At 44.1% G+C, this 24580-nt stretch overlaps 1 protein-coding gene and 1 long non-coding RNA gene across 2 annotated transcripts; one reads left to right on the top strand and one right to left on the bottom strand.

The window, feature by feature from the left end:
• Window positions 1-9: 9 nt before the first annotated feature.
• LOC129735890 (uncharacterized) lies at window positions 10-4643 on the top strand. Its single transcript, XR_008731817.1, has 3 exons — window positions 10-413; window positions 2793-2948; window positions 4275-4643. It is a non-coding gene; the product is annotated as an uncharacterized LOC129735890 (long non-coding RNA).
• THUMPD3 (THUMP domain containing 3) lies at window positions 1808-7905 on the bottom strand. The gene is made up of 9 exons (XM_055707814.1): window positions 7594-7905; window positions 7123-7200; window positions 6071-6604; window positions 4773-4903; window positions 4325-4394; window positions 3819-3934; window positions 3537-3647; window positions 3157-3280; window positions 1808-2887 (listed from the first exon to the last, which is right to left on the bottom strand). The coding sequence occupies exons 1-9, from the start codon at window positions 7792-7794 to the stop codon at window positions 2756-2758; spliced, it is 1497 nt and encodes a 498-aa protein (XP_055563789.1). The 5' UTR covers window positions 7795-7905; the 3' UTR covers window positions 1808-2755.
• Window positions 7906-24580: the final 16675 nt, after the last annotated feature.

Here is a 24580-nt window from a genome sequence, read left to right as displayed (position 1 = left end):
GGAGCCGGGTCTGGCCGGCGGCGCTGCAGAGCGCCGTTACCGGGCCCCGGCCGGGCTGAGCGGCCGGGAGGGCCGCGCTCCGGCCTCACGACGTGCCGAGCGCACGGTAGCGGCAGGCCGGCGGCAGCCGCGGGGCTAGCGCCCGTCAGGCCGCTGCTGCGGGCCGGGGGCACAGCGCCACGGGGGGAGGCCCGGCCTGCGCCTCCGCCGGCCGCCCGGGGACCCCACGGGCCGCTCCTGGCCTTGCTCCGCCGGGGCAGCGCGGTGCCGGCCTGCGCGCCGAGGGGCAGCGCTGCCCGCACGGGAGCAGCCGCCCGCAGCTGCTGCACAGCCTCGGCAAAACCACCCGGCACCAAGCGCGGGCAGCTTTTCGTCTGTGCGTGCAAAGGCCTTCAGCCCTTCTGGAAGGATCGGTGAGCTTCCCTTGGTGATGGTTTGCTTTTTCAGCTCTGTGACAACAGACACCCCTCCGAACACAGCACTTCATGCCTGAAGGCAGTTCAGCATATTTTTTCCAGTCATTGCAGATTACAGTGCTGAAAGTACCAAGACAACACCTTTTCCTTGCATGTCTCAACACCTCAGTGTTTTCTTTTAGAATGCTTAACTTGCAACAAGACTTTGATGAGGGATCCTTTTGTAGTTTCTGTACTGTCCCTCTAGCAGCCTGTGAGGGAAGGCAGAGAATTACACACTGTCAGTTACATGTTCAGCTGTACTGAAAAAAGAAAAAAAAAAAAAGTAAGAAATGCTGGGCAGGCTTGCTTGCTGTCCCTTGTTCAAAGGAAGTCACTTCCACCGCTTTCCTTCTGTGAGTGGAAAACTGTAAATTCACATCATGGAAGGAGCATGTATTTCAGATACTGATACTGTAAGAACCTGTGTGCAGCACTGTCAGATATATATAAACAATGAGGCTGATTTTCAAGTAAGACAAAAACCTGTTATTCTTAGGTGTCTGGTACCAATCTTCCATAAAACCTGAACTGCAACCTTTAAGAGAAACTGCTCGAAATCATACAACTTAGAGCAGATTTACATTTATAGGATAGCAGAGATACATGTCTCTCTGTACATCTTCCCATTCCTGCATTCTTTAATGATTTCAAACTCAGTTTCCTATGAAATATGACACAATTATGTGAGGCTGTACATTTTAATGTGATGAGTATTGAAAATCAAATATAAATTCTCTGCAGCAGTCAAGAATCTTAGTTCCCGTACCCTGAGGTTAGTTAAAGCCTCATTTGCTAAGTCACATCTTGAATCTATTTAATGTTAGCTGTGGTTTAAAAAAACAAAACGACCTTCTCACCTTTCAGGCCAAAAGGGATGACAGGCATTTTACTGGTCTCATTCTAATCTTCAACTCGAGAAAAAAAAACCCCACCCAAAAACCAACACTTCAAAATGCACACCTTAAGGTCTTAAAATGTTACTGTGCCTGGATCTCCTTAGGAAAAAAAACCCAAAACAAAGCAGTAACAAACCCCCAAGGTGTTAATGCGTTTTAAGAAAGTAATGTATCCAGGTTAAGTTGCAGAGTTCAACAGAGCAGGAGTAGATAGCCACCTCACACAACAACTGTGTGTGTCACCTCACACTGTCACATGAACTGTGTGGTGTGGGAAAGAATTAAATGGACACTGCTGTCATTATTTTATCCAGATGACAACTGCGTGGTAAATGAAGGGCTGCATTATCCTCCACTGGACACGGACTAAAAAAAGAATACGATAAAGACTTGTCTTCTATGCAAAACTTCTGAAACTTTAATGCTTGTTAATTCACTTCTAAACACACATACTTATCATGAATAACACTTTAATGAAGATGGCAAACTGGTAACTAGTGTTTTCAGCCTCTGATGAGCAAAGAGCAAGAGGCTTCAGAAATCACAGTACATTTACAGAAGAAAAAATATTTGCAACTTCAAGTTATTCAAGAGGTAATACATTTTTGTAAATATTGTGGCATAACAATGGCAGTTAAATCGCCTAATGAATTTAAGCGTATTGCCACCTTGATGCGTCTATAGTAGACACTGAAAACATGAACTTTTAAATATAATTGCCAAAAGTATCTCTGTTCTCAAACAGTAACTACAGACAGTTTGCTAAGGCTGTGTGTGCTACCCCCCTCACCCATGGCAGTGGTACATTAAAATAGAGTAGATATTTACTAGGAATTAGCACTAAGCTGAGGTAACAGGTAAGAAAAACAGTAGCATCAGCATACCGTTTACTAATTGGCATTTGCTTATCAGACCATGAAAAACAGATACAGGTTTATTATCACAGTTTACATTTATGCAGTGGTGTAAGTTAGAAATCTTCAGTTTGGAAAAATCCTACGTTATGGGAAATAAATTAACTGTTACCTCCAAAGCTGCCAATACATGTTTTCTACTATAAGCAGAGGAAATAAACATTTAACTGAAAAAATACAATGGACATGGTAGACAAGACTCAGGCAAAGAAAAGCATTACTAATTCCACTACTGAATTTCAGTTTGGGTGGCAGGGAGGAAAGGAGTGATTTAAATAATGTTTCAGAACACATAGTACAACTGATAGCTCTGAAGCTGATCCCTGGTTCAATATTAACGTTTCACAATTTCTACACAGGTTGTTTGCGTGTTGTTGGTTTGGTTTTTTTTTCTCTTTAGGAATTGACAGACCTATGCTCTCAGGTGTCCACTTTACCAGACTGCTATTCAAGAAATTCTTGAGGAGTCTCCTTTCTTCCACACAGGTTACCAGAACGATCTTTTTTCTTCTGCTCTTTCCCAGGTGCGTTTCAGAAGATACACTGCTGCGTGAAGTCCCCCTACGTTCACCCACACAGTCTGAGCTTTGCGCCAGATGTGTCCCATTCGTGACAAGGCCTACAATCAAAAAAACAAAACAGCCAAAGAGTGGTGGTAGCTTCAAGATACAGTAATAATGGTAAAATATTATTTAGAAATTACTTTTGATTATTCTAAATCACATCTGATGGCACTGTCAAATGACTCTTCAGGTCCAAACCTGTGTTTAAATGTTACTAATTATTGCTCTAAAACCAGATCATCTTCTGTAATGAAGTCAGCTTACCATTTTCTCCTCAAAATATTTTCAAGTGTAAAAAGGTTCGATTTTCTGTCACAGAACATACCTTGGCAAAGCATTTCTTGTCCTGCGTAAGCAGCACAGCCCTGCCTGTCCCCGGTGTGCAGATCCGTCCCATCTCCGTAAGGCAGGCTGGATAGAGATCCCAGTTCTTCTTCTTTGACCCCACCCTGCAAAATAAATTAAGATCCCCTTTGCGATCATGGAAAAAATCAGGTAACTGTTGTTGGTCTTACAGACATGATTAGCTCATTCAGGGCCACATCTGCTGTTAATTGCAACCTGTGTTTTTAATATAGAGTACATCAATACTTCTTAATTAGACCCACAGGTAAGTAACTAAAATTGAGAGAACCCTAAGCCTAGACAGGCAAGCACATGCAGTAGTGGCAGTTAAGCGTGGTAACTCTACCAGTGATCCCTCACCTCTTTCCAAACGGCATGTCTGTCACAATAATGTCCACAGAACCAGTCCGCAAAGGCAGATTGCAAATATCCCACTGAATGATGTCTAATGGTATGCCCACGGAAGTACTGCTGCAAGTGCAAAGACATTTATCTCAGACATGGTTTACTGAGTGTTTTTTTAATTTGAGGTGTTCTATAAGGTTAGCAAAAGAATAAATAGGAAAATAAGAACAAGACAGTCCAATGCAACAATGCAAAATGGATTTCTTTAGGAAAGAAAATCACTTGTACTCTTCTCACCTTTCCTTATCCTCATTTTTCTTTAGCAAAGAACGGATGTTGTTTGCTGCTCTCTTTACAGCTTGTGGGTTGTTATCACCAGCAATATGGTAGCAGCTAGGCCATTCTGTAGCTCCCTGAGGGGAAATATTGATAACATGCAACATTAGCATCAACATTGCTTAATTTAAAACAAAACAACAAAAGAATGACTCAAATAGGACAGAATACAACAAAGCAACTGGAAGCGGATGTCAACGATTTTAAAATTCTGTAGCAGACACTTGTTATGTCATGCACCTTAAAAGCTCCAAATGCTTTTGGATTTAGTTTCTTCCTAACGTAGTTACCTACAGCTTTGGGAAGGAAAGTAAGGTCACTTACAAAAAGTGTATTTGTATCTGTTTAGAAGTTGGTGAGGTACTTTTGGAGTTCGCTATTCAGTTATTACCAAGAGAACTCACACGTATTGTTCAGTTGCAGATACTGTCAAGTTTTATTAAGTGAAAAAATAAAGGAAGAATCACCTCTATTGGTATTGCACATGTACCACACATGGGATCAACTATGATATCCGTGGGCTGTGGATCACAGAGTCTGAGGAACAGAAGAAAAGACAGGGTGAGAAAAAGGAATTTCTGTAAGGAAGAAAAACGGAACTTTAATCACTCTGATTCTACCCTTCTAACAAAAAAACTATGTGATTATTTTGCTTATAAAATGGTAATTAATGAACAGAAGAAATACTTTCAAGAATGTGCTAAGGTATTTTGAAAATTGTCTAACAGCAAATGTTTACTTAGCTGGAAAACATACACTTAATTACAAAGCATGCTGTTTCAGCAACTTTTTTTTTGCCTTCAAGAATTAACAGAAATGGCTTTTGATGAAGCAGTAAGGAGATAAAAGATCTAATTTCTGAAACAAAATAACCTGTTAACTGAGAATAATACAGTGCTACGCAATTGCACTGACCTAAGCATGCCATAAGCGAGAGTTGAACGAAGAGTTGTGGGTCCAAAATGCGTAATATTTCTTCTGTGAAGACTCTCTTCGGTTAATGCAATACCCACAACTACTTCATTATTGTGAATGTTCAGAAGAACCTAAAAAGAAAACTTCAACTAAATTTCAGGAGTAACAGTTTTCCATAGTATGCCATACTATTTCCATAGTATGACTTATGAGAAATTTAGATGGCAATTTTAAAACCAGGAACTATGTATAAAGAGCATTCTTGGAAGAAAAGCAATGCATCACTTTAATGGCAGTAATGGACAAAATCTAGGAGAGCATTCACACATTTTCTCCTTCATACAGAACGAGAACGAGCATCTTCTCATTCATGCCAAATCTTTCATACAAGACTTCAGAAAGTACTATAACCATTATGCTGACTTTTTAGAAGTTCTGTTCTTTAAACAGAAGAGAGAAATCGGGCAAGTCCTGCAAGTCACAGTGAAGCATCTGCAAAGCAGCAATGAAAATCAGATTCTTGGTCCCCTCCACTGTATTAATTTGGAAGGTGAAAATACTGTTACAGGACAGTGAGCCAGCTGTGAGCAGACTTGCAAGAAAAAAAGTTTGTCTGCCCCATAAAAATGGTGGCCCCACCACACCACTGCTGGACCACACCTGTTGGTTGGCCTTTCCAAATCTCTGCTTTCCCCATAAGAAATAAACATTGGACAGTTAATGTTAACCCTTTTTGTTCCCTTCACCCATAAAACTACAGCTTCTGGATGGAATATCTTCCGTTAACTTATAGCAATACAAAACAATGTATTAAGGAAAGATTTAATGAGGGTAAAAGTAAAGCATGAGGTGCCTACGTTACATTTAAATATGAACGAGAGCAAATGCTAGAGGGGGAGGTAATACTTAGTACCAGAGCTTTTACTGTGGCTGAGAGGAAAGCTTTTGAGCAACAGCTCAGCTATGCTGGATGCAGCAATGTTCAATCAGTTAACGTGAGAAGACAACAGTGTGTGCAGACCAAAAGAACCTGAGGAAGAGGAGAGGAGCCCTCACTGGGCCAAAAAAAAGAGAGTATTATTATGGATAGCCAAAGCACTAGCAAATGGTGGGATCTGAGGACATGCATAATGTGTCAGTGAAATGAATGCTTCTGAGGCAGCCATGATTTCAGCATGACTCTGGAGCTAAAAACAGGTAATCTTTTGAAAGTATTTTGGAGATCTCTAAGCATCAGAATTAAGAACTATGAATTTTTACAACAGAAATGTAGGTATTTTGAAGGCATAACACTATACCTCAACATCAAAGTTAGTCATGTCAGCTTTCCACTGGAAGTGCTCCTGCACAGCTCCACCGAAGTCTCTTGCAGCCTCGTTTGACGTGAAACAGTGCTTGTCTCCCGCTCTATTGCATGTCACGCGGAACTTCAACACCTTCGCCTTTCCTTCGCTTGTCTTACTGTCACTGGCCTTCGTCTCGCTCCCAGAACCCTCCTGCAGTTCATCTTTAGCATCTGATTGTTCATTATCCTCCTCCTCCTCCCCATTCTGGGATGCCACTCCTTCTGTCTCTTCTGTATCTTGGCTGTTGGCAGGTTCTTTACCTGCACTGTTTTGGGCACAGTCCTCCTGTTTACTATCGTGTTTTTGATCTGTTCCTTCCTCTTCTCCACTGTCATTCAACTTCTCTTTGCTTGCAGTACTCTGCAGATTATGTTTTTTGCGTTTGGTCTTTTTCTTTTTTAAGCTGTTGTTCAGCTCCCAAACTTTCAAGGGATCGGTCCAAGGCAGTTTTTTAACCAAATCTTCCAGATCCTTTAAAGCATCTTCCTTTAAAAGGCAAAAAAAGTAGTGCTTTGAAGTCATTCCATCTCTTTAAAAAGCTATTCTTTTTTCCAAGTCTCAAATTAGTTTCCTAAACATGTAACCCATTACACATTTAAGCCAAGCTTACAGCTTTTTGTGCATTTTTTGCTGTAACTAAACGGAATTGCACTGAAAGTCACAGGACTCATAGTATTTCATTGTTTATCTTGTCAAACAGCTAACACTGAGCTAAGTGACTGAAGTGATACTTTACTGTCCTGCATCTAAGTGTGACCTACAAGCAGGGTAGTGGCTCTCACCCTAGATTTTTGCCTATGCAAATTTAACTGAAGAAATGACGCTGGACAACATGACTGCGTTGCCATTTTAAAAGCCAGCAGATATCAAATTAAAAAACCAAACCCCACAAACCCCACAAACTTGTTCATGAAACTGAAACCTTTCTAAAACTGATTTTAAATTAAAAAACCCCAAAAGCACTCCAAAACCCAGAACTGATTGAAAAATGAGGGGTGACTCACCTTATTTTCTTTAAACTGATAGTCTTTGAACTCCTGAACAACAACAAATAAATTATCCACTGACCTTAGACGATGGACCTAGAAGAAATGAGAATTACTAACCATTTACGCCTAGGGGAGCATGCTTATTCTCATTGCAATGTGGTCACCGTACACCTAGGCGTAAGGCACCTTCCCACCTTTGTATAGGTGCGGGGATGGCTGTGCGGGCAGGGGCCGGGGCCAGCCGCCTCCGCGCTGCCCTGGGCTCCCCGCCTGCGGCTGCCCCTGCCCTCGCACAAACCGCACCGCCCGCACGGCGGGGCAGCCCCGCGGCCGCTTCCGAGCCTGTTCCGCCGCGCACGGCGCGTGAAAAGCTTTAACCCAACGCGGGGCGCTGGCAGGGGCAGGGCCTTGCACCGCAGCCCCCGCCAGCCCAGAGCAGCCGCGGCTGCCGGGGCCGGGGAGCGGGGCCGGGGAGCGCGGGCGGACCTGCGGCAGGCCCCGGGCCGGGACCTCGAAGTAGATCTTCCCGCGGTCCCTGCTGATCCTGGCGGCCGAGCCCAGCTTCTCCTGCACCTCTTCGGCCGCCGTCAGCTCGAAGCCGGTGGGCACGGTGGCGCCGATAACCACCGCCAGCTCCGCGCCCTCCTCGCCCAGGGCCGGGGCGCCAGCCGCCTCCGTTTCCGCCATGCCCCGCCGCCGAGGGACGCCGACAGGCGGTGACCGCCGGGCCGGGCCGCGCCGGAGCCTCCCGCCGCCCAACAGCCGCTACGGCCGACACGCGCAGCGTCACCCGCCGCCGCCGCTTCCGCTTCCGGGCCCGGCGCCGCGCCCGCGCCTGCACACGGCGGGCAGGGCGGCAGCGCCCCCTGCTGCCCCTCGGCGGCCTCCCCGCCGGACCGCTGCTGGCGCTGCGCGGGAGGGTGTGCCGCGGCCCAGCCGTCAGGGGGGCCCAGACCGCCCCGTTATGGCCCCTCCTCCGGCCGCTGGTTGCTGCCCGGGCTCGTTAATGGAGCAGCTGTCGCCGGTGCCAGTGCCTGTCTCCCAGGCAGCGGGCGCGCCGAGCGACCAGGCCCGCGTCGGACGCCCAGCTGTGGGACAGCAGCGGGCGGGCTCCTGTCCTTGGTGAATGGGCAGCTGTCGCCGAACAATGCAGCGAAAGGCCGAAGGGTCCGTGGAGGCCGTGGCTCCGTGCGCCTTCCTGAACGCCGGTGGTTTATGTTCTTGAGCGTGCACCGGACGGCGCCGACAGCTCCCCCGGTGCCCCCGGGCCCTCAGCGGCCCGGTGCTGTGCAGTGCAGGCCCGTCCCCGCGGTGCCAGCCGGATGGCATGCGTGCTTGGCCGGGTGGGCGATGTGCCCTGCCAGCTGGGCACCTGCACTGCTCTCAGCCGCGCCTGCCGGGAGAACTCGTTTGCCTTTGGGTGGCAAACCATGGGTGGCCATTTAATGTTTTTTTCCCTTGTTATAACAAGTCCTGAGTTTCCTTGATCTTGTGGTGCGCCTTTGACATGTTTCCAGCACTGGAATTGATTTTTAAATAAAAATCTAGCTGCTGAATGTTTTTTTCAGGAGGCACAGAAAGAGAGACAGACCACACTAAATATCTTCCCTGACCATGACTGCGTCAGCATGACGAAGTGTGAACTGCATGAAGCTGAAGAAGCACTGTTTTCCCTCCTCCTCTCTTCTTCAGATCCCATAGTCTTTACCTTTTCCCAGCATTGGATTTATAAATGTAAACACAACGTGTCCCTGCAGCTTGTTCTTCCACAGTTGCAGTGGTATTGGCAACAGCGCCGTTTGTTTTCATTTTCCAGTGTACGTTCCGATTCCGCCGTGACATTTTATCAACAAGTAGGATGTGCTCTTGCCATTAAGCCTTCTGAAGCATCCCTCTGCTTTCACATGAGAAGTACGTGAGAATGTGTCTCAGAGACGGAAGGTGTGGGTTTCATTCCATCAGTTTATTTTTAACTTGCAATTCAAGTCTGAAAATATAGAAATAAACCCATGGAATTTGGGTCATAAGCATGCTGGAGAAAGTTTCTGTGAAATGGCTTTTGCGATGAGAACTTAAAAATAAGCTAAAGTAGAGAGAAGCACCGGGGCATGTTTGCATCTTCTTCTGAACTGCAACTGCCACCCTGCAAGAGCTTTTCAGTGCGGTGACGGTGCCACAATATGGGGTGTGATGGCTGCTGTACAAACTTACATCCCCACACATTATGTGCCCAGTGACTGCTGAAGCAGCCCGTGACTACGGCTTTACCACGGTATTTTCTAAGTTGTAGATAAAGTTAGTGTAGTTTGCTGGTCAGCGCAATACAGAGCATCCTGCTGGCAGGCTCCGTGCCTGCAGAGCAGCATGGGCATGCTGCGCACTGCACCAGCCTGGCTAGTGCAGTGGATGGCAGCAGCAGGGAACCCAAGCAGGCCACGTCCCAGGGTGCGTGTCTTGCCGCTCACATTGATTTTACAGATTTTGCTTAGCGCTGTACTGCAACAATGGTTACAGCAAAGGAGAGATTTGTGATTCAAGTGGGATAACAAACTCAGATTGCTGAGCTATTTTTCAGTAGCAGAATTTTCAGCATATTTGGGTGAAGGTGTTTGCCAGACACTAAAATTAATTCCATCTGTCTGGCCTATCAGCAGCAGCTCTGACCTTTCCCAGTGGATCTCAGATGGAAAGGTGAGAACTGGTAATCAGCCTGCTATGCTTCAGCTTTTGAAGTCTGTCCAAGCACCACTTGCAGAATTTCCTGGCAGTGGCCAGGTCCTGCAGTAGCTGAAGGTATCTGTTTGTTTAATACCCATGCAAGACTGTTTCTTAGAATAATACCACACTTTGTTCACAGCTTTCCTCTTAAAGACTCCTGACGTGCTCTGTAAATGCAGAGCCGTAGCATCTTTCAGTTTGAATAGGTGGAGATGTCACCTTTATGAGTGACAGAAGCAAAACCATTTAGACCAGCACCCTGTGGTGCAATGTGTGACAGTGGGTGTAAGGAGAAATCTTCGCCCGGGGATTCAGGACAAACCTTCCCATGTGGGAGCCACATTGGCAGTGTAATACATGTAACTGCATTAACATTTTTGTTAAGATCTTATTTTAAGAAGGGTCTGATACAGTGAATTAGAGGATAGTCCTCCTGTGTGAGCTGAAAGGTGCAGACTTGGCCATCTGAATGTTCCTGGCTGACACCAAAATCGGTGTATTAGTTGAATCCTTATGAGAATTTTGCAATTGCTTTCAGTGGGAACACAGTGATGCACTGCGGTGACAGCATCTACTCAGTACTTTATGGAACAGAACAGAGCTGACCCTGGCAAAACTCAGAACAGTTTCTGTGGAAACTAGGTATTTTAATTCTCATTCTTTGATTAACCCTTGGGTATAGAAAGCTCCTGTACATTTCAAAGCCTTCTTGAGTGACTATGAGATAAAAAAAACCCCTGGTTTGTGTATGATTCATTTCTATCTCTTTCTGTAGAAGCAGACCATAGATATGTTGGTAATTGGTGCTGCATAAATACGTAAGCTGGGGCATAGTGTTGCAAACATAGGTGGAAAAGGGAACTCTTGCCATGCTATTCTGTGTGAGTCTGTGTGCGTTGTCAGACTGGTAGTAGCATGCATATTCTCATTTATCCAAATGGCCAATATACTTTTTTCATATAGACAATATTGGACCTGTGTTCTGGTAGGAGAGAAAAAATGACAAAGTATCTTCAAGACAAAACCAGAGCTGTATTTTCATGTCCATTATGAAACCCCTTTCCCAGAGCCGAGAAATTGAATTGGCTCCCAGCAAAAGAAACATTCAGTTAAAGCAAGAAGATACCTGTTGGGTAGATCTGCTAGACTCATTTACAGACAATAGCAGTTCCTGATGAGCTGGCAGCATCAATTTCATGGCTGGTTTAGTACATACCTGAAGAAGAACATTGCTGTCCATTTGTCTGGAAGGCTTGGTATGTCGGGTGAGTTGCGTCTGTCCGTTTGGAAGGCACACTTCAAATAGCAGGCTGTATCCCAGAGGATATTGTATTTTTTTTCACTCTTGCTTTTCAGGGTTAATCCATAGAATGACAGAAAAAGCAATCATCCAACTAAAGAAAGTGTCCTAGTATTATCCTGGAGTCTCATAATATTGGCACATAACTAAAGAACATTTACAATAAACTTAACTTACTAAACCACATTTACAATAAACTTAACTTACTAAACCCAATACCTTATCCTATAACTAGGACTATAGGATGAATATAAGAAAAGAATAATCTGGATTTTGCATCGTCACATAGCTCAGAATAAGCATATGACTGTGCACAGCAGTTATATGGTTAGTTTGCCATTGACTTGCTCTGTGACTTTGGAAGAGTCACTTAAGCACAGTTTGCAAATTTGTTTTAAAAAAGCATGTTTTGGATCTCTATATGATGAACTGGGGTTTTCTTTTAATTTTTGTTACTGGCTTTCCACGTGAGAGAATTTTGGGTTTCTGGCTTTTTTGGGTGTTTGGGTTTTTTTGAAGGTGACCTGTTAGACAACTGGATGGATTCTTTCAGTTCATACCTAAATAAGGCAACTCAAGTGACAAATCTTTCAGAACTGTATCATTGAGGTGTTTAAAAAATGTGTAGATGCAGTGCTTAGGGACATGGGTTAGTGGTGGACTTGGCTGTGCTGGGTTAATGGTTGCACTTGATGATCTTAAAGGTCTTTTCCAACCTAAATGATTCTATGAGTCTGTGATTTGCCAAAAATGTTGTGTGATAGCTAGCGAAGCAAGCAAACAAACAAAAAGACCAAGCACTTCAAACAACTCAAGCAAGTACTTGCCTTTCGCAAAAGTTCAGTTGCCACTCTTGGACTGCTTTGGTACCACCATTCCCCTATTTTGCAGGGATCAGATTTTTCTCCAGAAAGTCTCTGGAGTCCTTTGGTGAACAGCCGTGTATTTCAAGAGTAAAAATCAAGCAAATGAATCCTTGGTCAGCTCTAGGACAATGTGAGAAGTATGCACTGGTCTGGGACAAGGCACACTGTAGCAAGTCAAATTTCAGCAAAAAACATGGGGCTGGAGGGGTTTTTAGCATGGACTATGATGGATTGCAATGACTAAATGATTATGTGATTCCATGACTGTGTTTGCAAACCACTGTCAGTCAGACAGATTGCAAGAGCAGCTTTCCCTCTGTGCTGGTGGTGAGGCTGGCACGGTTCAGTTTACCTTTGGAGCAGCTTGAAACTGTAGTGCCAGCCTTCTAGCATGCCAGAGCAAGGGCTGGCTCTTGAGAACAGGGGTTTTAGGCAGTGTGGCAGAGAGCGCGATGGTCTGGGGTGTTGAGACCTCGTCGCTTTTCTTCCTGTCACACGAGGCTGGTAGAGCAGCAGGCTGGCAGGCAGAAGTGGTAAACTGTTCCTTAGCAGCACTTTTTATGGAGTTACTTAATTTTTCTGGAGTTTTACTGTTTCCACCTGTGGGAGAGAAAGATAATGTAGTGTAGTGTTTTTGGGAATCTGCAGCTGAAGTACAGTTATTTTGAAACCAAATGATCAGAACAGGAGTGAACTGGCAACTTGATGGTTACTGTATGGGGGAGGATTAGTATTTATTATCTATTGTAGCACTGGTAAGCCCTGTGCCTTAGTCAGAAGAGGTGTGAACCTAGGCTAGCAGGTGATAAACCAAGGCAAATAGTTAACAAACTGAGAAATTGTGTGCAAAGCCTTCTCACTGGAGGTACGTTGTTAACGAGGGGACCTCCTGCCTTTCCTGTCCCCAGCAGATATTGCACATGAACAAATAAGCCACAATTAGCAACTTCCGTGTGGGAAGCATGTGTGGTTGCAGAGCTGGGGGTGCTCTGGGAAGTCAGATGAGTGATAAGATAATACAAGAATGAGAAGCTCATACTACAAAATGTAAAAGATGCTCTTAAAATGTCAGACCTATCAAGACATTCATTACTGTGTTGTGTACACCTCTGCCCAGAGAAACTGAGGTTTATCCTCTGTAAGGTTTGTTAAACAAAAACTCTGCTGATATGGAGCCTCATCTAGCAAGAAACTTCATGCGCACATAGAGCTTTACACAACTTCAATGAAAGTTCAATGAAAGCAGTGAAAGATGTTCAAAGACCTTTCTTAATTTGGATGAGAGTAACTGAAATTAACTTCTTGGGTTGGTTTAATTAATTTGGTAGGGCATAAACAAATTTAGAGATGGCATTGCATTCCCAATAATGAAGCACAAAGTTATGTCAGCACCTGCCTTGCCTGGAGAAACTGCTTATACTGAGTTAACTTCAGAGCTGTGGAATTAATTTGGTGTGAACTGGTATGGTTTGTCTTGCAGTAAACAGGGATTTGTTGTATGAATCCCATTCAGCACTTGGTTTTGCAAGGGTTAAAGCTCTTTGAGCAAAGAAATATGTTTTCTTCCAAATCAGCCTGTCAACATACAACTGCAAAGCCTGTGCCTCCTAAGATGTACCTAAGAAGGAGCCTGCTCTTCACGAGGAGAAAAACACAAGTTAGGGCCCTCAGAGAAGGCCAGTTTTTTAAAAAAGCATTAAGGAGTGTCGGGATCCCTAAGTATGCAAGGCCACCGTGGAAAACCTGGAGGATAGGAAGTTCTAATATCCATGATGTATCATCTAAGAAATCCGCATCAAAGAAAACCTTTAAAGTGAGACAGCCGATCTTTTTCAGTGTCTGGATTTTGGTTCAGACCATCTCAACTTTTACTTTGGACTGAAAACCAACACGATTAACCCAAATCCTTGGCATCAACCTTCATAGCAAAGCCCCATGTAAGCTGCCATATGTCACTCCAGATGTGTTGGTCGCTCAGTCAAGCAAAAGCTTGTCCATATTAATGACATGCAGCCAGTGCTTCTCTGATGTCTGTCATCCAAAGATCTCCTAGGGTTTATGTTGTAGCAGCAGTGTGTGTTGGGTCCAGCAGTGTGATCTGGTGCTTGCTTGGTTTTCATGGTCTCTGGGTTCACCCATCCTTGAGTCCCATTCTGCTCTTGGAGGCTGTTGGGAAGAAGCTGAAGAGTTTTCAGGGTCCTGCCTGTGGAGACCCTGGAGTGCCTGGTGGAAAGAACAAGCATCCTTGGTTCCAGGCATACTGCACCTCACTTCGCTAGTAGAGGAACTATTACTGTCACTCCTTTATTTGTGGTAATTTGTGGAGACTTTATGAGTAAACGTCAGGGCCAACAGAGTCGATTACCTGAAATGTCCTTGAATGGAAAGAAGCATTTCAACCATCCTAGAAATGATTCTTTGGAAGAATTGCTGAGAAGGAACCACAGTAACAATGCCAATTAGACAGTGAGGAAGGAAAACATCAACAGATTGGAAGTAGTGACTTCGGGTAGGATCAGGACTCTCAAAACAGTTGGCAATCTTGTCTTTCTGGGAATTACCAGATAACTGCAAATGACATTTTTGTGCCCTGTAGAAGCAGCCTGCTAATCGGCACTGCTAGCTGTAGCACCATGCTGTTGCCTTTATTCAGTGCTATGGTGGAAGCTATGTAGATCTTACCTGAATTCAGTACAAGTTTCTTCTGCGTGGATTTTTCCCTCCAACTCAGTGCTGCATGAGACCTTTTTTGTTTCTGGCAAGTCACAGATATATAACATTTTCCAGCTGTCTCTCTGTTCTTGTACCAGCATGCCACACTGCAGGACAGATCAGGATTATCTGTTGGTTGTGGTGACAAAACATTTTAGATCCAAATTCGTGAACAGGAAAAACACAGTTCCACACATTTTGTTGTGGCTATGAAGAAAATCACACATTTATGTAAGAATGACTGGCTTTCTATATTCTGCATATTTAGCCATTGCTTCTTTTAAAATACGTACGAAAATAGTAGAGCAAATTAATTTCTGGGATAGCCTCATTGGCTTCACTAGATACGTTTGAGTCTTATCTCAAGGCAATCCTGGGTTCACTGTGATAATCAAAATCAGAAGAAACTCAAGAAATAGTATTCTTTTACTCTGTTTACATCTCTTCCTACATTCATAAAGCATTCTCCCTCTGGTGCGCTGTATTAGCTCTCCATTTCAAGATCCTATCAGCTTACCGTTAACGAGGACTAATGCACTGCACACACCAATGAAGCCCTATATAATAGAGTCTTGCACGTGGACAGGAAATTACTGCACTGTGTGCATGGCTGTGAAGAGAAATGCCAACAAAATGAATATTCATATAATGCTGAATGTTACCAAAAATTGATTCCCAAGCTATTTCAGACTTGTGCAGATTTTTATAGACAATTGCTCCATTTGTCATTTAGAGGGTAAAAAGGAGGGGTGGTTCAAATACTGTAGCTGAAGGTAGCTGAAGCCCGAAGTCTTATTTGAGGATGGATGAGCAAGATCCCATCATTGTTAAGTTTTCCTTTGATTTTGAATGGATTTTAGAAAATTAGTTTCTTTGAAAAGTGTATTTAGGTAAAGAGTTGCCTGTTACTTCAGATAATACAGATCTGTGCTGCATTTTTTGCTTCTGGCAAATGGATTGGGCTGGTCTTTTGTTCAGAGAACAGGGCAGTGGTAGCTCCCAGCTCCAGCTACCTCGTCTCAAATTCTTGAGCAACCATCTTCCTTCTCTGTGAATGTGTGCAAGTCAGTTGTTAGGCATCCAAATCCAGCTGTCAGGTACCTCCAGCAACTGAAAAGTCTTGCCTAATCTTGTGGGTGCCTAAAAGCCACAGATACCTAAATTTCTGTCAGCAGACATGAACATAATTGCTGAATTCCTGAAGATGTTCATCAGTTGGTGCCCAAGGCCTGGGAGGATTCTCAGACAAGACCTTCTCTTTCTCCAGCTTGCCCATGGAAACTGATCCAGAGAGATCAACCTCTTGCTTAAATCAAAGCGTATCTACCCTTCACCCCAGTCCCTCCCAAAAGAAAGGACCTTTTGCAGTTAGCTTTATGCGCTCTCTTTTTTCTTGTCAGTCGAGTGGAGAGAGAGTGTCTGTCAAAGCTCCTCTTCCACATGACCTGGGTAAGAAGTCTTCTCTTTGGGTGTCCTAGCTGTTTGTTTCAGCCTGGGGGCGGGGTGGGGAGTTAAGTCTTTGCCTTTGCAGTTACCTCTCAGTGTCAGTACTTACTGGACCACTGATGGTCTGGTCTGGGAGCTGAAGTGCTTCCCCAAGGCACATCTGACCATGATTCCAGCTCTAAACATGGCAGGGCAAGGTTCTGTAATCCAGCCAGTTGTGAAAGCCATTTTTCTGGAGGAAAAGATAATTTGTCTTATGTGCCACAGGCCAGGTGGGGAATTTCAAGTGAAAACTCAGAAGTGTCTGACTGCTTTATGGCTTGAACCATACCTCCCCTCTCTGCATTTCCTGCTGGCTAGCTTAGGTTTAGAGAGCTTTCTAGATCCCTTGTTGAGTATTTAACTGTTCCGCTCCACTGTGACACTGTGAAGGAACCCATCTGCACATCCCTGTCTGGGCTGCAGGTCCCCCGGCAGCAAAGCACTGCACACTTACACTGCACGCCGTAACAAACAGAGCTAGTTAAAGTCCAAATTCCAGTGATTTCAGACTGTTGAGCTCCAGTGTGGTTACACACTGTAAATGGAGTCTAGCTTCTTACGCCCTTTAGACATGCTTGAAAGTATTATCCTGTCACAATTCTCCACCTCTCAAATGTCTTAAATTGCACTCCTCTACCTCAGGAGTTATGAGACATTCAGTGAAACTATGAGGCACGCAAATGCTGTGGTAAATAAATAAATAAATACCCAATGAGAAAGAGAGCAAAAAGGCATTTGAATTATGCCAGCAACTTTTATGTGTTTGAACCCTGAGTAGCCCAGAGATGCCAGACACCCTGATAAAACTCAGCAAACAAGCCGGTGGCCAGCTGCAGCTGGCATTTAGGGCAAGGCAGCTGTGGGTCTTTCCTGGAAACACCCGTGGTTTCCACCTGTCCTATCTGTGCAGCCTGAAGCTAAAAGCAAATCCCTGGTACCTCTGCTGGATGACACTTGGAGTGTCTAAGTGAGCTCATGCTCTTGCAGAGCCTTATATTAAACCCTGGTGCAGTCTGAAGCCCTCCCCCAGGAGAGGTGTGCCTGTGGGGGGCTCTGCAGGGTCCTCCCTGTGCCCCTACAGTGGTCTGACATCTCCAGAGGTATGTATGGACATCCCAGAGGTGTTCCCAGAGGTATGTATGGACATCCATCCTTGGGATCTGCACTGGAACAGTGGCGGTGGCACTTCCCTGTGCTCAGTGGGCTGTTCATCCACAGCTCTGCTAAGACTCAGCAATTACCCTAATGTAACAGCCATCAGATGATAATGGCTTCACTTATTCATCACTAAAAATATGATGATTAGCAGGTGAAGAGCCCACTGAGATGAATTCACCTTTGACAGGAGGAAGAATACTTCCTACTTCCCTTTGGGAAAATTACACTAGCTGGTAATAGGACTGGATTTAATTGGATCAAGCTTGTTTTGTTGGGAATGGAAAGAAAAACAATACCAGCTGGGGAAGAAATTTCAGAAATGAAATAAGGTTTGATCAGTGGTTTCATATGCAATTTTGTAGATTTTTTTTTCCTAAAAGTCAATGCCAAACATTATATTCTGCTTCCTAGCAATTTTCCCTTTGTTTCTACTGCAGGCAGCCAGCACACTCTCTCACCATAAACCTGTGACCCGAGGAAGGATCTGAGCTGTTCTGGCTGTTGGTTTATGGGCTCAGTCCTCAACAAGCAGAGGAATTTAGAGGAACTTGGAGAAGGTGAGTTTGATTTCCAGTGCTACCAAATCCGTCTCTGAGGACTTGTAACCATTGGCCTCAGAAACATAATTGTCAGAAATACAGAATAGATTATCTGTGGCTTCAAATTTGTTCTCTTGAAGCCATATGTAATATCTGAAGGGGCTGTGTCCTAGCTCTAGAGGGTGCTTTTAAAAAACATATTTATGTCTTAACAGCTTGAAGCTATTAAATAGGTAGTGTGATCAAGGCTTTTCATTGTTTCAAAGCAACACCTACCCTGGTCCATTACTGACATCAGGAACTGGCACAGCATGTTCCTCATCAGACTGCCTGATTGTAGCTCTAGCTAGCTAGCTGGAAAGTAGGTTTTGACTTAGTCAGCCTACTGCTGGAAGGACAATTCAAGGCATGGATGTAAGAGAATAGGTTCCTCCAGTTCGTATTCTGACCGAATATATCCCTTAGCCATTTATTTTTATTGGGATCCTTAGTGACACTGAGAATGAGAACAATGTGGGATCTTTTAGGCAAAAATAAAGTTCCTTCACTACTGAGATGAGATGTTGATATGTTTTACAGCTGTGTGGGTTTGGCATACTATGTTAAAAAAAAAGTAAAATTCTTTGAACTTCAGTTTTAAGGATGGAGACATTTTCATGATTCTGTCAGGTATGTTACATGAAGTTTCACCCAATAATTCCTACATCCAGCCTGTGTCTTCTGTTTGCCTATAGCATAGTTTTGAAAAAATGACCATCTACTGGTAGAGGATTTTTCATGTAAAAGTTAAACCAATCCCATGATGAATTATTCTTACTGCTTTTTTACACAGAACCAGTATTTTATGGGTCTGTTAGATACAGTGCGTGCCTGATGTTACTTTCCAAAGCTTTGGAGCAGAGTTCTTTCTCCTGTCTTCCTGGGTAAAGTCCAAGTTGCCTCCTGGAGGAGGGATTTTATATAAAAAGGAGAATGTTCCAGCCAGAACCAGAACACACACACCCCCCACCCCCACCCCCCCCACCCCCCCGATTAAGACTGCAGAATTCCTGCTACTGGATCAGGTTATTTGCCCTGATAAGCCAGATCTTTTATATGGAGGGACATCTGATACAGCAGAATGTTTGTTTTCATTCGCCATGTGAATGTATTGCCAGGCCCTGACACATGGCAGAGATTTCTTATTTCCAGCTCCTGCAGCTGATCAGATTACGGGTTTAAACCCGAGGTAAAACTCAATTATTGCTTCATGACCACAAATGTTTCTAGTACCTGAGAACACTGCTAGGCTAGTTTTGGAGGACATTCTGGATGTTACTGGACTCTAGTTCCTTGTGTTTCATGTAACCTGTCGGTGCTTTCTATCCCTTCCTTGGCTGAGGAGAGTCTTGCTGTGCATTCAGGTGCTGCTGTCAGTAATTTTCATGTAGCTGCTTATTGTGAACAGACAAGTTCTCTGCAACAACAGCAGTAGTAATGGTAACACCCAAGGCAAGACTGTGAGTATAAGGGGGAGATGAAAATACGGAAGGGGACATTCTGCTGTGCAGAAAAGTCTGATGTAGAAATAATACTAATGAGGGTATGAGAGAGCAGAAACAGCAAATTGGCAGCAGAGGGCTACTGGACCTTGTAGAGGACAACAGACAGACATTTCTTTTTATTGATGCTTTGTGCAGCCATATGCCAAAAGACAAGAGAGTGCTACCATGCCGGTTTAGTGGAGGTGTGTACAGTTTGCACTGCCTGTGATATGGAGGGAATCAAACAAGATGGGTCTTGAGAGTGACAGCAGTGACTTACTGGCTAGTCACTTAACTTCCCTTGTGATTGTATGTGTGAGCGATTAATTGGACTAGAACTTAAGCTTCAGTAATTGGTAGGGAAGAATGGCAGGTTTCTAAGATGAAATGGACAATGATAATACCTGCATTACTAAACAGAGGAGGGGAGAGTAGCAAAAAGTCCACAAACCATGCTCTTCTGGGACCAAGTTGAATTGTTTTGGCCTTCTTTTTGAAATAAAGAATCTTTTTTCTCAACAGGAAGACTGTGAAGGGAAATCAAAAGCTAAACTTTGCTTATAGCTACTTGTACAATCGGGTAGTAGCTAAACCAAAAGCTGTTTTTATTGCTTTGATGACACTGATTTATTGATGTACAAAGCAAAAACATTATCTTCCTCTTTCATCCATTCCTTAAGAGATAAAATGTCTCCAAAAGAAGCAACCAAAGTCTTTGGAGTGTTCTAGGTCCCTTATTAGAAGCTGCCTCGTTGGTCTCTCTACATGTTGATGGATCAGTGTTGCTCCCAGGTCTTGGCCAAGGCTTGTGGGTTTCGAGACTTGCTGAAGGTCATACAACATATCAACAACAAGGCTGAGAACAGGACCCCAGAGCTGTGGTTTACGCAGTTTCCTTGCTTGAATCACTTCAAATCTTCTCACTTCTATTCTTTCTGATGAATCTATTAAGTTGCAGTTTCTTTGTCAAAAGGTTCTCATCAGCGGACTTGCCTCCCCAAGAAGGCTTCTATCTAGTTTCATTTGTATTGTTGTTCTAGTGCACCTAGAGAGGTATGCCAGCCTCCTGGAGACAGTGTTCGTGGTGCTGATGTTCCCACCAGGGATGGCCAGGGGTGCAGATGTGTAGGTTCCTTAGGTGGGGAACTGCTCACCTAGAAAGGAGACCTTGGGACTCGCAGATTGACTGCCTGTCTTAAATTAGAGAATTGAATCCTGTTTTAAACTTCCTATCACTTCTTCGCTCCCAGCACTTTAATCACTGGTAATGCACGTCTTTGGTGGAGCTTCAGCAGCTGCTCTGCTGTGCTGTGTGTGCATTGCCAACTACCTTTACAAACAAGCTCTGGCTGAACAGCACTGATCTATGTGCTGTCATTCTTTGTTGGTCTGATTTCTTCTGGACTAATAGTAAACTTGGTGGGCATCTAGTTTTATATTTAAATATGTGCATTGAGAAGTGAAATCAAAGTTTGCTCTTCCAATATAAAAATGTTATGAGCAGTATAGAAGACTTTTCAGTGAAAAATGCGTGTGAGGGCGTCAGGCTTTTTCCTCCTGTAACCTCTTTCAGAAAGTGCTGGTGTCAAGGGACTTTGGGCAATAGCTTTACCACTTCCTTTTCAAATGCCACTCTTGCAGCTTGCTTTTTGGTACTGCTTTTACTCTCTCCTCTGCAGTACTTCACTGCTAACACAGAAAGTTGCTATGGGTATACTACAGAAGTAAGAGGTTAAGTACTGGGATTTGTTCAGATAACCTTTTAACCTACAAGCATCTACTTTCTAACTGATGGTCAGGCTTACTTTGAGATAATTTAGTAAAGAGAAGATTCTTACACACACATAAATAAAAAAGAAGGCAAAGATGAAGTAGTTTACAATTCATTTTTTTTCATGGGGTTTTAACCTCAGATGGTTCTGGTAACATCTGAATAAAGTGTGGATAGATAGGCTGTGTGTAAGCTGCAAATCAGTCAGACAGGTCTATGGGATCCAAGCCTTTGTGTTGCCTTAGTGGCATGTGTGGGGAAGAGAAGAGATTGCACAGTTCAGAAGTTCTTGCTCTTCCGGTTGGGGATACAACTTCATGGTCTTGAATCCTCTTTGACATCCAGAAAATGGGGATTTGTCAAAGTGCCTTCTGAGCTAGCATAAGCTTTAAAGACTGGAAAACTAATAATGCCTGAACTTATTTTTAACAGCTCTGGAAGCAAACCCACAATGTGTTTTTAAGAATTCTGTCTTTGTACCTGGGCTCACTTTCCTTGGGGAAGAGGAAGGGGGAAGGAGTGGTGTACACAAACACATTTCTTTCTTGTGATGGGACACCCTGTGATAGGATCTTTGAGTAAACAGGGTCATTCGTACACCATCTTTCAAAATCCAAGGCAGGTTTGTGCAATGTTCTATCCATCTGTTGTTGAAATTGTCTTTGCCGGACAATGGCTGTGATGGCTTTCCTGCCTGTGATGACATAGAGTGAAAGTTCCTCTGCATAAATTACCACAAAACATACCCAGCCTTCACTGATGTCAGTAGAGATGTTACTTAAATTAATGCAGTGAATCTGCCGTGCCACTGTCAGGACTTGCCTATATGTGTCAAATGGTCTCCGCTAATGATAGAAGTTTGTTTCCTTAGGAGTTTTTAATGGAAACAGCAAAGCACCATCAGGTGACTGCTAAGAGAAGCAGCTCCTAGTTTTGTTGGGTTGTCACATCCTTCCATCATCAGTCAAAAGTCCCCCACAGGACCAGCACACTTGGCTGGGAAAAAAACAGTATCTGAGCTTGGTGCGTTGCTGCAAATGGCGTTGTGCTAGCTGCAGTGTTGTCCACAAGCAGTCAGGATTTAGTAAATGCTCTGTGCAAATTTGCTGATTTTTTCATTAGGAGACCGTTTAAGCCTCCTGTTGGTGCTGGGTTTATGTACTACTGAACTTGCATCCCAGTCCTGGCTTTCTGTGCATGAATGTGTGCAGGGTAGCAGCATGTCTTGGTGCAGAGGTGGTGGTGCAGTGCTGGTGCACATAGCACGTCCATGGGACCATGATTGGAGATTCAGCCCAAAGTGCTGGACGTGGTGGCTCAGTCCATGCAGACCATGGAGATCGGCATGTTCCACTTCTGTCTGAACGGACAGACACATTCCCTCACAGCATGGGCCAGGGCAACGCACTCTCAGCAAGCTGCCTCCTGCCTCTGCTTCTACCAAAACTTGATTTGGCCATCTCCAGCTAGCTGAATTTCATTTTCCTGTGTGGGAGTACATGTGTGTAATAAAAAGTTGCCTCCTGCTGAGAGGCCTGAGTCAGAAGGACTTTTCAGATCCTTCCTGTGGCTGAGGGTTTTTCATGTGTGTTTCAGCTTCAGTCAGCATTTCAGATGGAGCAGGCTGCAGTCACGTGTTTTAAATAATGCAGCCTGATCAAGGAGACCACACACAAGAAAAGGGCTGCAGAAAGAGGCCATTACCACTGACTGATGGATAGTTTAAAGGAATCAAATCTTCTGCTTTCCCTTCGCTACTTTAAAGAAGTTAATTGAAAGGGAATTGTAATAATGAGAATTTAAAACAGAGATCTGCTTGTCCCAGTTACCGCTGTTCAAATTGCGGCCTCTAGCTGTTCTAATGAATGCGCCATCACAGGATATGTACATTGAAATCTGTTTAATCCTATTATGAAGCAAAGTTTGAAGGAAAAACATTATCAGTTGGTCTAATCATAGCTGTAGTGGGAGAAGAGGGGAATAAACCCCATGGAAACTTTTTGGTTTGAATTTTACCCCCAGACCCTTCTGCCCTCTAATAAAAGAAATCCTGCTAAACTTAAATCTTTAGAGTCCATCTCTCCTCCAGCATTACTGCTAGCTCTTCTGTGGCTTTCTGCAGCTCAGGAGAGGATATGGTGTTTTGGCTGTTCGAAGCTGTGGTTGCCTGAGCCATCAAAGGTGCTGTGTCAGGTGTGCTGCTTGGGCGGAGGAGGTGAGTGAGTAGCCATGCAGCCCGTGCGAAGCTGCAGTCCTTGTACCCGGCTATCCTGCCTTCGCCTGCTCAGGGGAATAGTGGCACTGAAAGTGAATGATGAAGGACGTAGCTGCCTCTCTGAGGCTGTGCTGATATAGCAAAGGCAGGGGAGCTGCACTGCCAGGCTCTCCCAGAGGAGACTGTTGTGTATTTGTAGAAGAGAAATGAACAGGTTTTGGGGAAAAACCCAACCCCAAACAGTTCCCTGGACATAACAGCAAAGGTCTTTTCATTGATAGAAATGTTTTGTGTCAGTGGTGGGTTAGGTATGCTTGTTAGGGATACCTTTCCCCATCCTAAGTGAAATAACCTCATTCAGGTGTAAACCAAGCCTGGATGATTTCTCCTCACTGAAACAGTTTGGTCCTAAGTAAAATGTCTGAATCTGTAATAAGTCACTGTAACTGCTTGAGTGACCAGAATTGGGTGATTCTGTAGCAGGCCAGGAAGCCTCACAGTTGTTACTAATTAGGCTGATTTCAGCCACGAAACATGAAATTTAGTCTCTTTTTTAGTATCCACTTCTATTTTTCCTTCTGCTTTTTTTATTCCAATGAATTATTTAGAGTCTTGCTGAGTTTTTTCTCCTTGAATATTCTTTAACAATACTTTCCTCAGTCTGATTACATATTAAGGGGATGGGGAGCACATTTTCTAATGGCTGTTGAAATTTGGACCATTTTTATTTATTTATTTATTACTTACTGTTGTTTTTATTGCTGCCAGCATCATGAGCTTCCATTCTGCCCATCTTTGTCTCTGGAATATTTGGGGGTTTTTAATATATTTTTGTAAAGTAACCTCTTTTCTGCTGAGGATAAACAGTCCCGTTTACATCTGCTCTTCTAATCTCTGCTTGCTTTTTTCTGAGTTCCCGTACTCTTACAACACTCCTCAAGAAATGAGCTGCCCACAGCCTGTGTGTTGCACTAGGTTTGTGTTCCTAACCTGCGGCCCACAGGTGTGATCTGAACTCCAGAACACATTATTTTGGCCTGAGGTCTGCTCCTGGTTCTCCTGTCCCAAGGGTGCTTCTGCTGCTCAGTGATCCTGGAGCAGACATCCTGCATTACGTGATAAGAAATGTGAATGCTAATTATGCAACAGAGCGGGCTTTGTGTGTTGGCGTGGCTGGTGTAGC

The sequence above is a fragment of the Falco cherrug genome, chromosome 4, assembly GCF_023634085.1.
Source record: "Falco cherrug isolate bFalChe1 chromosome 4, bFalChe1.pri, whole genome shotgun sequence".
Classification (NCBI taxonomy): Eukaryota; Metazoa; Chordata; class Aves; order Falconiformes; family Falconidae; genus Falco; species Falco cherrug.
Note: the sequence above shows the minus strand (reverse complement) of the source record. Positions and strands in the feature narration are given on the sequence as shown.

Bases quoted from the DNA above. Each gene is read 5' to 3' on its own strand.
- THUMPD3 (XM_055707814.1), bottom strand. From the start codon at position 7,794: ATGGCGGAAACGGAGGCGGCTGGCGCCCCGGCCCTGGGCGAGGAGGGC. The intron at 7,201-7,593 runs GTCCGCCCGCGC...CATTTCTTCTAG, and splicing joins CGGCCCGGGGCCTGCCGCAG to GTCCATCGTCTAAGGTCAGT. The intron at 2,888-3,156 runs GTATGTTCTGTG...TTTTGATTGTAG, and splicing joins ACAAGAAATGCTTTGCCAAG to GCCTTGTCACGAATGGGACA.